Source organism: Pteronotus mesoamericanus, unplaced genomic scaffold, assembly GCF_021234165.1.
Source record: "Pteronotus mesoamericanus isolate MK-2021 breed Mesoamerican mustached bat unplaced genomic scaffold, CSHL_Meso_final scaffold_636, whole genome shotgun sequence".
Taxonomy (NCBI): domain Eukaryota; kingdom Metazoa; phylum Chordata; class Mammalia; order Chiroptera; family Mormoopidae; genus Pteronotus; species Pteronotus mesoamericanus.
The window spans coordinates 994,928-1,007,986 of NW_026555324.1; the positions used below are offsets into that span (position 1 = coordinate 994,928).

A 13,059-nucleotide genomic window follows, 5' to 3' on the forward strand; every position below is an offset into this window, starting at 1 on the left:
AGCCTGTTAGAGAGGGTCCCCTCGCAGCTGTTTGCATTTACAGATGGTCCTTACTAGTGTCCTCCATCGTGGGGATACTGATGTTTTCCTATAAATATGCCCCAAACAGGTTTTCTCAGATATTTCCCTGACAGGTGGACCTCAGTACACACGAGCCTCTCTCCTGCTGCGTCCCCCCACCCCACCATGTACTTCCATGAGAATGTGCCTCATACAGATGTTCTCAGGTGTTTCTCTCATTTGGGCTCAATTCTATGAAGATGTTCCTCATCCAAGACTATTTCCTTCACCTCACAGGTAATGCTTCTCAAAAGAAATCCGCCCAGGAATGCGTTATACTATGTCCCTCCACCCCACAGGTGCTTTCCAGTTAAGTATACACCCATATGGGTCTCTTTCTGTATAACTGGTTCCCATACAGGTGTACTCAATGCAGGTGTGTCTCATAGAGGTATTGCTGATACATTTCCACAAAGAAATTTGTTATACAAGGGCTGTTCACTTCATAGGTAAGCCATGCAGGTGCGTTTTCAAAACCATTCACCAGAGCGCCTCCTTCAGGTGTTTGCTGTAATGCAGTTGTTCTATACAGCTGTTTTCCACACAGGATGCTTCTATTCAGCTATAATCCAAATACATATGATTCAACGCAGATGTCTCCCACAGGTGTGCTTCTTACATGTCCCTGCAGATGTCTTCTCTACAGGTTTACTCCCATGCAGGTGTGTACCACGCAGGTTAGGGACTCCCCATCTGGCCTGCCCCAGACAGAAATGCCTCATACCTCGGTGTCTCCATGCCTCGTATGTCTCCACACCTGTGAGGTCCTACAGATGTGCCCGAAATACAGGTGGGAGCTGCCTATCGCACCTGCGCGCTTCCATCCCTTTTTACTTCTCCCCATTACAGGATTGGGTTCCCGTTACAGGTGCGCTCGAGGCGCGGCCCCACCTCCCTTCTGGCTCCGCCCTCTCATCGCTGTTCAGGTGCACAAGCCGGAAGTGCGCTTGCTTCCCAGGTGAGTGACTAAACTTTCCGGGTCACGTGAGCGGGAGGAGCTGGTGTAGTCCGACCGAGAGACCGGGGGACGCGCTGAGGGTTCGAGCGAGGGAGCCAGACCGGGAACCTAAGCGAGATCTAAGACCCCGGGCCAGGTAGGGAGGCAGGTCGCACTGGTTGGCCTGCTGCCCGCTTCCTTCGTTCCCTTCACTTGCCGGGAACGCACCTCCCCGAGTTAATTTTTAATCTCTGACCTCTGGCGGTGGGGCGGGGTTGGACTCCAGGGTGCCCTGGCGCGGGTCGCCCCTCCCCTGGGCCTGCGCCCGGGTCCAGCCTCCTCCCCCACGCCCTGGCCTTTCTCCGTCTCCCGCCCCCAGGTGCCAAGACGCAAATACCCCCGGCCCGAGATGCGGTAGGAGCGGTAGGAGCGGCGCGCGAGAAGCCCTGTCCCTGGTGCCACCAGCCTGTCGCCCGGCCCATGGCGAGCCCCAGCTTGGGGCTGCTCCTGGCGCTCGGCCTGTCGCTGCTGCCTGCCCGTTGGGGCCGGGCCTGGGGTCAAGGTAGGTACGGGCAGGGGTGCTGGGGACCTGGGATACTGAGAGGTCAGGAACTGGGGAGCAGTCATGGAGTGCCTTGGGGCAGCAACCTACAAGGTCAGGGCTGGGGAATTTGAATTCCTAAGTCCTTCCTTGGACTGTTTGAGTTGGTCTAAAATTCCTGAGTTCCTGACTGGAGTGGAATTATGAGCTGGGGGCAGAGGAAACCTGCATATCTGAGTCTCTGTAGTGGAGGTGCTTTGGGCTGGCCATGAGCCTGGAGGAGGCCTGCCTGGGGCTCTGAGCACAGGATGACCACCAGGATGGCCATATGGGTGGACCCAGTCATTCAGTTCTTCCAGTTTTGAGAGCCTGGGGTGAGGGTGAGAGAGTGGAATAAAACAGATACTCCAGGTAAAAGCAGGATCTGTCCAGATCTTTAAGGGCCGAGGAAAGGCCAGGGGTTGGGGAAGGGAGTGAAGGGTACAGTTGGGCTTCCAGACACCATCCATTACCATAGACCCCGACTCAGTGCGAACTGCAAACTACTGTGGGCTGATTACTCACTGCTGGGCTCTACTGGGTGGGGGGTGGTAAGAGGAGCAACACAGCTGGGCTTGCTCCTATGAGCAGAGCACCCACAGTTAGAATGGCAGAGTTCTAATGGGGGGGTGGTAAGGGGAATCCTCAAGGAAGGTGTAGATGTGCCAAGATGGGAACGATAGAAGGCGCTTCATTCATCCTCTCTACCGCCTCCCCACAGCATCGGAGCCCACTGCTGCATATGAGAATAGCACCTCTACCACCCCACACCCCGACTTCAATGGGGCCCTGGTGAGTTGGGGGGTATATATGGCAGTAGGGCAGCAGTGATGGTATTCAGGAGTCCACATGTAGCAGATGAAGAGTCCTAGATCCCCAGAGGTGGCAGGGCAGGGTGGGGGTTGGCACTGGAGAACCCCAAGAGACCAGAATACCAACAAGACAACTGGGGAGACTCAGTACCTCAGGAAGGTAGTAGAGGGTGGGACGTATAGGGGGTCAGGAGCCTCACAGGCCTCTCAGAAGGAGGGGGGAAGGAGGTGAGGAGTCCAGATGTGGCAGGTGCTTGGGAAGGGGATCCCAGACATGGAAGGTATAGAGGACTGGGAGTCCCAAATGTGACAGATGGGGATTAGGGTGGAGGAACCAGATCACCTGAAGGGGCAGGTGTGGGTGGGGGCATTAGGAACGCAGATGCTTCTGAGGTGGGAGTGGACAGGATCCCCAGATTCAGGAAAATCACACCCGTCCCCCGTCTCGCAGTCTAAGGAGGCTACCACTGCCATCATCGTGGTCTTCTCCCTCCTGGCCGCCCTGCTTCTGGCCGTGGGGCTGGTGCTGCTGGTGCGGAAGCTGCGGGAGAAGCGGCAGACAGAAGGCACCTACCGGCCCAGCAGTGAGGAGCAGGTGGGTGCCCGCAAGCTACCACCCCCCAACCTCAAGCTGCCTCCTGAGGAGCGGCTCATCTGAACGCTGGGGCCCGCCACAGCCGCCGCCACTGCCCAGGACTGCCTAGCACCTTCTCCCACACAGCATCTGCCACCAAGACACCAGCCTCTCATGGCTCAGTTTGGACTTGGGGGCCGCGGGGCACCTGCCCGGGGGGCTCTGCAAAGCATGTCTCCTCTGCATGACTTTGCTTGCAATTGGGGATGCCAGGGCTAGGGACCTGCCTTCCTGCTTGCTGCACCATCTCCACACAGGTCCGACAACCCCCCCTCTTCTTTCCTTTCAGTTCTCTCATGCAACCGAGGCCCAGGCTCCCCAGGACTCCAAGGAGAAAGTGCAGGGATGCCTGCCCATCTAGGTCCCCTTCCTCTATCCATCTCCCTCCCTTGCTGTGTGACCTTAGGGGGAGGCTGATCCCTCTCGGGGCCTTCAAACCCATCCAGCCCAGCTCTTAAGAACAGAAGGGAAAAGGTGCTTCAAAGACTCCGCCCCTGAGGGCAAGGGAGGGTGGGGCTGCTCACTATATATATATATACATATATATACATATATATATATATGTAAAATTGGTAGTGAGATATAATAAAGCCTTTTTTTGAGCTGGTGGAGGCAGAAATTAGCCTAGATGGAGGATACAAGTACAGGGCTCATAGGCTGTGGAGGGATGAATTGAAAGGCTGCAAGGATCCTGGGAGGGTTTCCTGGAAGGAAGGGGTTTTTGCTACCCCTAGGAGCCAGCTGGAGGCTGCATCAATAGGGAAGTGGTGGATGGGGTGGGTTTCTGAGCAGAGATAGGACCTTCAGGTAAACTCACCAGGAAAAACCAGCTTTGTGTTCTTGCGACTTTATTGAGAGAATGGTGTCTCCTCCAGATTCCTGATCCTTAACCTTCAAAACACTTTTTAAGCTCAGCAACTCTGGGCCGGCTTCTGGCCTGAGGCTCCTGCCAGTTGCTATCAGGAATGGCAGGGAATCTGGGGGCTCCTGGCTCCGTGGGGGGCTGAAGGTGAGACTGCCCTGTTCGCAGGCCCTCGGAAAGCTGGGCTCTGGAGTTTTCTGTGGAAGCGGAATCAGAGGAAGCGTCAAGGGGTTGAGATGTCCAGGTGATATCTGAGTTGTGCTTTGTGGGGACCAGAGGTTGGGGGCTCTCTGGAGGGGTGGGCTCGGTGGGTGCTGTGTAGAGCTGAGAGCAGGGGCTCTCCTCAGCTGTGGGGTCTCCAGCTGCCTTGTAGAGAGGGGAGAGATGTGGGATTTGATGATGAGGCTCTGTGAGAGAGGACTTCAGGTCCTCTCTGCCACTTGGGTCTGCAGAAGCTGTTAAAGACTGGGATGAAGAAGTGATTCCTTGGCTGGCCTCTGAGGGTGGCTGGGGAGTGAGGTTCTTTGAGGAGCTCGTGGTATCCAGAGGTTGGGGGGTTTGCGGAGATGGCAGGTGGGCAGGCAAGGACTGGGGCTGGGGCTCTGGGGTGTCCTCCTCATCTGGCTGCCATCTTGGTCTTCCTGGCAAATTGGGCTGGACAGGGGTGGGGCGATTAGCAAGTTGCTGCACTTTAGATGGGGTAAGGGGTGGCAACTGGATGGACAAGTAGGGGAGGCCTGGAGGGCTCACCAGGCTGAGGCAGCTGTCCGAGTCCCCTCTGTGGCAGCAGTCCAAGCTCTGGCTGGGCCTCAGGCTGCTCGTCCTGGTGGGTCCCATGCTCAGACTGTCCAGAATCTCACCTAACAAATCCAGTTCTTCCCCGGACCCCAGGAAGCTGCTATCCAGAGCTTCCGCTGCCCATGAGTCCTGGGCATCGTCAGGGCTCAGAGGGGGTGTCCTGGGTGGGGATGGGCAGTTTCAGATATCTGCCCAAGATCCCCAGCAGTTTTGAACTTTGGGGACCATCTTCCCCATTATCCTGGCCTCCCAATTCCAACATTGCCGTCTACCCTGCCTTTGAGTCTTACGTTTCCTGCAGGGATTCAGAAGGTCTCTTCTCTTCCAGCTGGAGTCGCCTGCTGGGGCGAAGGGGCCGGTTCTGCAAAGGATAGGTTTGGAGGGTGGGGCCCCAGGAGCTACAGAGTCAAGGGACTATGTGAAGGAGGGTGAGTGTGAAGCAGTCAGCAGATACTGGGGTACAGGAGGAGGGAGGCGACCTGTCTTGATGGAGACTGGGAATGGGAGGATGATTTGGTGGTAAGTCCAAGTATGTGTGTTGGGTCGGGGTCGGGCATCTTACCTGTCCAAAGTGCTGGGTTATCGGCAGGCGCTGCTGCAGGTGATCTGAGCGGCTGGTGAGGGACAAAGCCCTCATGGAGCCCCCCCTCTGCAGGCCAGAATCCTTATCCTAGGAAGAGGGTGGGTGAGCCAGGAACCTGTTTCCCCGTTCCCCCTGGGGCCACTGGCCATCAGCCTTACCTTGTACAGCAGGAGGCTCTGCATTCCCTTCAAGCCGCTCTTGGCCTATGGAGGAGCCAAAAGAGAAGTAGATTTGAGGTGACTTGACACTGGGTATTTGAGAACTCAGCCCCTTGTTCCCTAAGACAGCTGCGTCTTGCCATATATTCATGTCTGTGTCTCACACATACATCATGTTTTGCCATGCACGATGCACTCTCATGTGTAATGTGCACCCATGTTTTTGGCCCAAACTTTCAGGGAAAAAAATCTTTTGTTTTAATTTTTTAATTCAATTTTTTATGTATTTGTATTTAGAAACAAAACCGATTTTTGTATTCCAGGGTATTATTTTGCACACAGATATCGTCATTGCTTTCTAGAGTTACACTTTTAATACATAAGCATAAATAAAAGAATTAAAAACATTTATATAGACATGGAATTAGCAATACCTATTTATAATGTGCATCCTTATTTTTCCCTCAAAAATTTGGGCAAAAAAGTGTGCATTATACAGAATAAAATATAGTATTCACAATTCCCCATACACCACCTAAGGAGTCAGTACAAACTCTTGCCCCTTTTACAAATACAGAAGGAATATTCTTGGGGACAACCCCTAAATGAAACGGGGAGTGGCAAAAACAGAACATCGTAAAAATGTGTTTGTGTTCAAAAGCCAAGTGAAGAATAAAATTGGACAATTTGATGCTGCCAAAAGTTGACCCCAGGAAACTTGGGCTTGAGAAAAAAAAACAAACCCCATAAGTGTAGAAGTGGGGTTTGCAGTGTCTCAGAAGGACAAAACCCCGCCAGTGAATCTTGGTCATCAATTTTATGTAGGAGATTATCCCAACAAAAATGAGAATGGTAAATGGAAAAGTAGGAAAAATTGTTAATGGTTTAACTACTGGTTTAGTTGATACAAATGTTTGCACTTTAAATATGAGGTTAAAATGTCTTCTGTCACCCCACTAAACGGCCTGTCTAGCCCAGTCTCACCGAGCGATACATATTTCTGACGGCTGGTTGGGTCTTGGCCTTGACGGAATGCAGGAGGGCGCCACCACCTTTCTGGGAAGAGAATGTCAAGGGAGGCTTGGGCATCTGGGGCTACCCTGGACCCCACCTCAGCCCAGTGCCGTGTGACCTGCGCAAGCCCTTCTCCCTCTCTGTGCCTTCATTTCTTCACCTCTATAAATGAGCAAATGATGACTCTATCTGGGGACTGTTGTGGGATTAAATTAATCCAATAATAAACTAAACAAGTGTTCGTTGTTAATACCTTTAGGTTGTCTGCCCAGGCCTGGTAAGAGTGAAGGGCGCCTGGAATGAGGAAAGAGCGTGGTCAAGACAGGCAGGCTCAGGCTGGGGTGCTGCTGGTGGGGTGGGGACTGCAGGCTAGGTGCAGGGCTCACCTGAGGAGGCCCCGCTGCAGGTAATCTCCTGCTCAAAGAGATCTGAGAAGCCCTCTCCTGTGTTAAGCTTCTGCAGCCGGTCTTCAATGAACTGAGGGTGAGAGAAAGGGTCAGAAAGTCGGATGCAGGGCTGCCACCAACACGTCTGAATGCGAGGACTAGGAGTCCTCTCTCCCTCAAGATGTAAAAGCCATTCCTGACTCCTCTAGGGACCCATCCCCAGCACCCAGGAGGTCAGGAGCCCCGCAGGTCAGGACCCGCAGTCAGGGACCAGACCCCGCCCCTCACAGGGACCCGGAAGTCGGACTCTGTGCCACTCCAGGCTGCACACCTCTCAGTGACCCTGGAAGAGGTCGACTCCACCTTCAGGACCCTTGAACCCATGCCCGCACTGAAAGATCCTGGAGTCCATCCCAGCTTCTTCCAGGAACCCAGGAGTCTACTAGCCCCGCTCCCATCCCCTCCCAGGTCCCTAGGACCCAGGAGCCCCTGCCCGCCGCCTCCTTCCCCGCCAAAGGAGGTGCGCACTCAGGACACGCCCCTTCTGAAGGCCGGCACAAACTCCCACACCGGAGCCAGGAATTTGGCCCCAGCCTTATCTCCCCAGAGACCAAGGAGTACATTTTTGTCCCTTAGGAAGTCAGGGCTGGGGCTTTCATCTTTAAGAAACCGAGTTCAGTCCTGCCTCTCCAGCCTGGAGTGGGAGATCCGGCCAGACCGACTTTTGGCCCCACGCCCCAGGCGTCTGCGTCCCTAGCCCCGCCTCTCCAGCTCCAGCTCCGCCCTTAGGGCTCTGGCGCACCTGTTTGAACAGCTGCAGGTGCACAGCCCGCTGGTGGAAGGTCTGCAGGGGAGATCCGGGCTTTTGAGCTAAGAATGCTTCTTCACTGAAGGTCACAGGCTCGCCCTGCAAGAAGGACCCGTGTCCTGAGCTCCCGGAGGCTCTCCTAGACACCAGCTACCTCCCTCACTCTACCATATGTCTATGTAGCAAATGTTAATTGAGCGCCTGCTGTATGCCTGGTTTTGTGCAGGGCCTTGTGAGCCACGGAGAAGACCTGGGCTTTTACCCAGAGGGAGGTGGGAGGCCTGGAGGGCTGGGGGCAGAGGCGGGAGGAGAAGTGACTTCGGTGCTCCCAGGCTACCTCTGGCCATTTCAGGGAAGAAAGACTAAAGCCAGAGAGGGAGGCAAGCACACTGATCCAGATGAGCAACAGTGGGGACCAGACCAGGGTGGAGACAGAGCGGGGAGAAATGGGCAGGTTCCGGATAAGTTGTAAAGGCAAAGCTGACAGGAACATCAGATGGTTAAATGATAAAACCTCCCCCCTCAAGTGTTTAGGGGAAAAACTGATGGGGGAGGGGGGTTTGAAAGTCAGCAGATCAAAGTCCTGGCTTTAACGCTCGCCCACTGTAGAACTTCTCCAAGCCTCAGTTTCCTCATATGTGAAATGGGACCATAATGGCATCTATCTCATAATACTGTCGTGAGCATTAAACGAGATAGTAGAACCTAGCATTTGAGTACTCACGATGTTCCAGGCACTATCCAAGCATTGTGCATATGCCCATTTATTGACTCACGCCATCCTTTTGGGGGGTACCATCTGGATCTCATTTTACAGATGGGCAAACGGAGGCACAGAGTAAGCACTCTATAAACAATAGGTATCAACATTATTCTGAATCCTTCAGGGCCCGCGAGGCTGCTCCCTCAGCGTCCCCGCTGCTCACCGGGCTGCAGACCAGAGCATCGCGGTATCCCCCGAAGAGCAGGGCCTGGGCTTTGAGGAAAAGACGGGACACCCCTTCTCCCGGGGCCAGCGCGACCTTCCTTAGCCGCAGCCTCAGTAGGGACACCTGGAGGACAAGAGAGCGGCTCTGAGCCGGTGGGTTTGGAGCCTCTGCCTCCTGGTCACAGCAGGAGGGCAAGAGGGGCGACACTGACCACGTCTGGGGGCAGCGCCTGCACGTCGTCGAAGGGTGTCTCTAAGATATTGGAGTCCACGTTCATCATCACGACGTCCTCTAGGCCTTTCTCCAGCACTCTCTGCGATGGAGGGTGGTGGGGGTACCGCGCTCAGAGCCTGAGGACCCCTGGCAGGGAGGGCCTCTGGGGATGCAGAGAGGGAACTCTGCAAGCCCCCCAGTCCGTGCCCACCCACCACTCACCTCGGTGAGGCTGGCGTGGACTCCGATGAGGTAAGGCATGGGAGCGCTAGGGAGGACAGGGGGAGCAGGGTGATGCGGGAGCCGTCCCCTGGTTTCCGGGACCCCTGATCGTGTCCCTTCCCACACCCTGCCCCTCACCAGCAGTAGTCCAGCAGGTGCGGCGGCAGCGTGGGGATCAGCACGTGCTCCCATCGCATGGGGTACAGTAGGGCACAGGACGCGTGGACGCATGAGGTCAGCTGAGGACATATGTGTAGCGTGGATTCAGGAACTGGACCCCCAGCTTCAAGAATCCTCTCTGGGATGGTGGCTCTCCCAGCTCCACTTCCCACCCACCTCATCTTACCTACATGCTAATGGATAAGAGGTGAAAATTCACGCCCCTTTAGAAATCACGTGGAGACCGAGAATTTAGCAAATTACAGTGCCTGGAGGAGGTGGAGCCAGGACTCGGCGCGTCCTAGTCCCTCCCTCTAGGGTTTGGAGCTAATATGCAGCCCTCTAGGATCTTTCTTCTTAGGGATAGAGCTGTGACTCAGCCCACAGGCTCCACTCCCAATGGGGCGGGGCTATCACTGAGCCCGCCCTAGTCCCACCGCTAGGAATGGGGTCACGACTCAGCTTCACTGACCCTACTCCTAAAGAGGCGAAGCTAGAATTCATCTTCCTTGGTCCTGCCCTAGGGGTGGAGCCAACATTCAGCCTCCACCCCCTACTCGCCTAGTTCTCCCCGCTCCAGGGACGGAGCTAGAATTTGGCGCGGCTTAATCTCACCCCAGGGGGCGGGGCCATCTTGTTTCGGTCCACAGTAGGTGGAGTCTGAACTCCGCGCTCCCTAACAGTAGCTCACAAACGGGCTACCCGGCTACACTTTCTGACTCCCTACAAGTGCAGAGCCAGGGTTCAACTCAACCCTGACCTTCAAAGGGGCAGAGCTAGGGCTTTGCCCACAGGTGTCACCCGCTGAGTTTAAAGTAGGAATCCACCCCCGTCGTCCCGCCCCCAGGGGAGAAGCCAAGCTTCGGCCCCTCCCGGTCCGGCCGGCCGGGTCTCACGGTGCTCAGCTTGCTGGCGGTGAGCAGAACCCTTCGCTCGGCCAGGAGCGCCGCGAACAGCCCCACGATGTTCTCGACGGTCACCGCCACCACCAGCTCCGTTAGGTTCCTCTGAGGGACAGAGAGCAGCGCTGGGCCAGAGGGACCACAGGGCCTGACAGCTCCTGCGGATTTCGGGATCTCCTCCCGCCCCCCGAGCCCCCTCCTAGGTGTCCACTCACGTTCTCAGGAATGGATGGCAGGCGGCCGGAGTCAGGGGCCACAAAACAGGAAAGCTGGTTGGGGGGAGGGTTGACGGGGGGGGGGGGCGAAGACCTATCAGTCAGGGGCTGGATTCACGTGGGAACCCACCCTTCCAGGTCCCTAGCCCAGCTCACCGGCCTGTTGTTCCCGGCAGCAGGGAACAGGATGCTGGGCGAACTGGAGATCATCACTCCACTGCCCTGGGGGAGAGGTGGAGCCGTATGGTCCTGCGGGCTGGGGCGCTGCCTCCCCATCCACCCGGAGTCTGACGCCCAGGGGTTGGGGTCTACTCACCAGCTCCACGGAGGTCTGGGTCTCTGGCAGGGTCTGCTGCACCCGATTTAGAAGTTCGTCGACCTCTGAGACCTGGGTAGGGGTGAGGTGTCTGAGTCAAAATGTGCGTTGGGGATTCTGAAGACCTTGGCTCAAGCTGGGCGTTCTGAGAAGAGTCAAGGGATTCAGGCCTGGCCTGAGAATTCTGAGCGCGGCTGGGGGCTGGATTCCCGCGGAATGATGGGGGCGGGGGTTGGTCTCACTTGGTCCTGGGCCAGGAGATCTCCCACTGTGTTCAGCAACTTGTAGAACACCTCAAACCAAGGAAGGTGGCTGTAGAGAGAGGACATGGGTTCCGTGAAGTGCCCCTAGGTCGAGACCCACCCTTACACCCATATTTCACACCTGAGGATGCAAAGACAACTGTGGGCATCAGCCCGTAGGCGGCAGAAACCAAATCTACGGGTGCCGGTCAGGTCCGTGAGGGCGAAGGTGAAATGCTGTACCGCATGGCTGGGAGGTTCCCTAGACATAGAAAATGCTCTCAGAGAATTTAGGGGTTCCAGCTCCCTGACCCCCACCAACACTATTCCTAGTACTGTGTCTACCACCATTCGGGGCACTAAGCATATAGGTCCCTAGTTGTTAGGGTCCCTGATTCCCCTGGTCCCTGGGTGTCTGAATCCTTGAGTCCTTGGGTCCCTAGGTCTCTGGACGTCTGCCTTCTTACGTACCTTTCCACATCAAAAGGGAAGCAGAATTTAGGCACCATCTGCATAGCTTCCTGGGGGTAGAGAAAAACACACACTGTTTGGCCACTCAGGTTGGGCCCCACACTCTGTCCAGGTAGACTGACCGTAGCCCCAGGGGAGCGAGGACCCAGCATGCATACCTGGTCCCTGAAGTCTGGGGGGAACTGCCGCAGGATGGGGGGGTCTGCAGGGAGAGTAGGCCTCTAAGTTCAGGACCCCAGGCCCATCTTCCATTTCTACCCGCCTCACCTGATGCCCTGCTCCACTCACCCTCCTGTAGCGAGGCAGGGCAGGCTGCTTCGAAGAACCAGTCAAACATGGCAGGGGGACTCCCTCTGTGGGACAGGAAAGGCTTAGTGGGTCCAGGAACTTGCTTCCGTGTGTGTGGTTGTGTCTGTGATGTCTGCACATGTGTGTGCTTGTGTGACACGTGTGGCTGTGTGCATGATCCCCAAGCGTTTGTGGCTGTGATTGTGTAGGCTGTGTGAGGCTGCACATGCAATGGTGTTGATTGTGTGTGTGACTGAGAGTATGAGGCATGGTGAGGGAGTGTGACTGTGTACATGTAAGACTTGTGTAAGCAGGTGTCTGTGCGCATAACTTGTGTGAGCATGCCTGTGTGTGTACATGACTTGTATGAGCAGGTGTGTGTGTGCATGACTTGTGTGTGCATGCAGGTGTGTGTGCATTCGTGATTCTATCTCGTGTCGCCTGCAAGGATGAAGCTGTCTAGTGTATGTGTCAGGTAGGACTGTGAGAGTGTTGGCCAAGACAAACCAGTGTTTGAGTGAAGAAGTCCATGTCTCCTTGTGTGTCTGTGAGTGTGATTGGGTAAATGTGCAAGCATCTCTGTGGTCTGAAGAGGCCCCGCCTTTGCATCTCTGTACGAGACTCGATGAGGCCCCGGGGGCTGACCCTAAATTCCTTGCCAGAGAAAGGAGGGCAGCATGCCCTAGTACTCCTGTGAGCCCTGGGGTCTCTGCCTCCCTCCTCACTCCCCCTTCCACCCCCTCTACAGAGGGTGCTGAGACTGCACTCAGGAAGAGAGACAGCGAGACCTGCAGGGCAACAGAGGAAGTGGTTGGGGACTGGAAGCAGACACACTGTCCCTCACATGGAGACCCCCATTACTTAGCCCTCATGTTGATACAAGTCCCACACAAGCATTCACACACTGGGACACACAGTCTGCCCTCTCCCTGCTGACCCCAAGAAACCATGCTCCCTATCACTTAGATATACCAAGAGGTGAGGTGCACACTCAGAGTTACAAACTTAGTCACACAGAAGTGGGGGTGGGGAGAGGAGAAAGAAGGGGGAAGGGGCTGCAAGTGGCCTGAGTGTGTCTGAGAGTGGAGTCCATATTCTAAGCTAGCTGAGTCCTGCCGTGATTCTGGCCGTCTGCCCCTGTGACTCTGGGTCCCTCCCCAGCCTGACCCAGCCCCTCTCCCCTTGGACCTAGCCCAAGTCTGGTGTGGGAATCTTGGTCCAGAGGGTAGGGGAGGGATGCTCTTACTCAGCTCTGGGTTCCATGGTCCCTGCGGGGCTGGTCGGTGAGGCCCTTTCCCCAGGGGTCCTGGGGCCTGTTTCTTGCTCAGGGCTGGGCCCTGAGCAGGCTCAACTTCCTGTGTGGCTGAGAGAGGAAGTTTAATGGGTGACGTCCCAGGAGGAAGGCCCCCGCCCCCACCCACTGTGAGAAAACCAGGCCTCCTGTCTCCTTCCCCAGGATGGGTGGGCAAT

At 55.9% G+C, this 13,059-nt stretch overlaps 2 protein-coding genes across 2 annotated transcripts; one reads left to right on the forward strand and one right to left on the reverse strand.

Annotated features, from left to right (window-relative positions):
• Window positions 1-1,056: 1,056 nt before the first annotated feature.
• CRB3 (crumbs cell polarity complex component 3) lies at window positions 1,057-3,538 on the forward strand. Its single transcript, XM_054562002.1, has 5 exons — window positions 1,057-1,154; window positions 1,377-1,559; window positions 2,299-2,369; window positions 2,841-2,984; window positions 3,313-3,538. The coding sequence occupies exons 2-5, from the start codon at window positions 1,478-1,480 to the stop codon at window positions 3,382-3,384; spliced, it is 369 nt and encodes a 122-aa protein (XP_054417977.1). The 5' UTR covers window positions 1,057-1,154; window positions 1,377-1,477; the 3' UTR covers window positions 3,385-3,538.
• A 55-nt stretch (window positions 3,539-3,593) lies between these two features.
• Window positions 3,594-11,638, reverse strand: DENND1C (DENN domain containing 1C). The gene is made up of 22 exons (XM_054562037.1): window positions 11,590-11,638; window positions 11,460-11,503; window positions 11,302-11,351; window positions 10,973-11,092; window positions 10,831-10,900; window positions 10,589-10,660; window positions 10,429-10,494; window positions 10,273-10,326; window positions 10,052-10,162; window positions 9,135-9,235; window positions 8,997-9,042; window positions 8,773-8,874; window positions 8,559-8,684; window positions 7,627-7,731; window positions 6,825-6,915; window positions 6,692-6,732; window positions 6,409-6,480; window positions 5,425-5,469; window positions 5,246-5,353; window positions 4,974-5,044; window positions 4,636-4,843; window positions 3,594-4,539 (listed from the first exon to the last, which is right to left on the reverse strand). Exons 1-22 carry the CDS (start codon window positions 11,636-11,638, stop codon window positions 3,910-3,912), a joined length of 2,382 nt encoding a protein of 793 aa, XP_054418012.1. The 3' UTR covers window positions 3,594-3,909.
• Window positions 11,639-13,059: the final 1,421 nt, after the last annotated feature.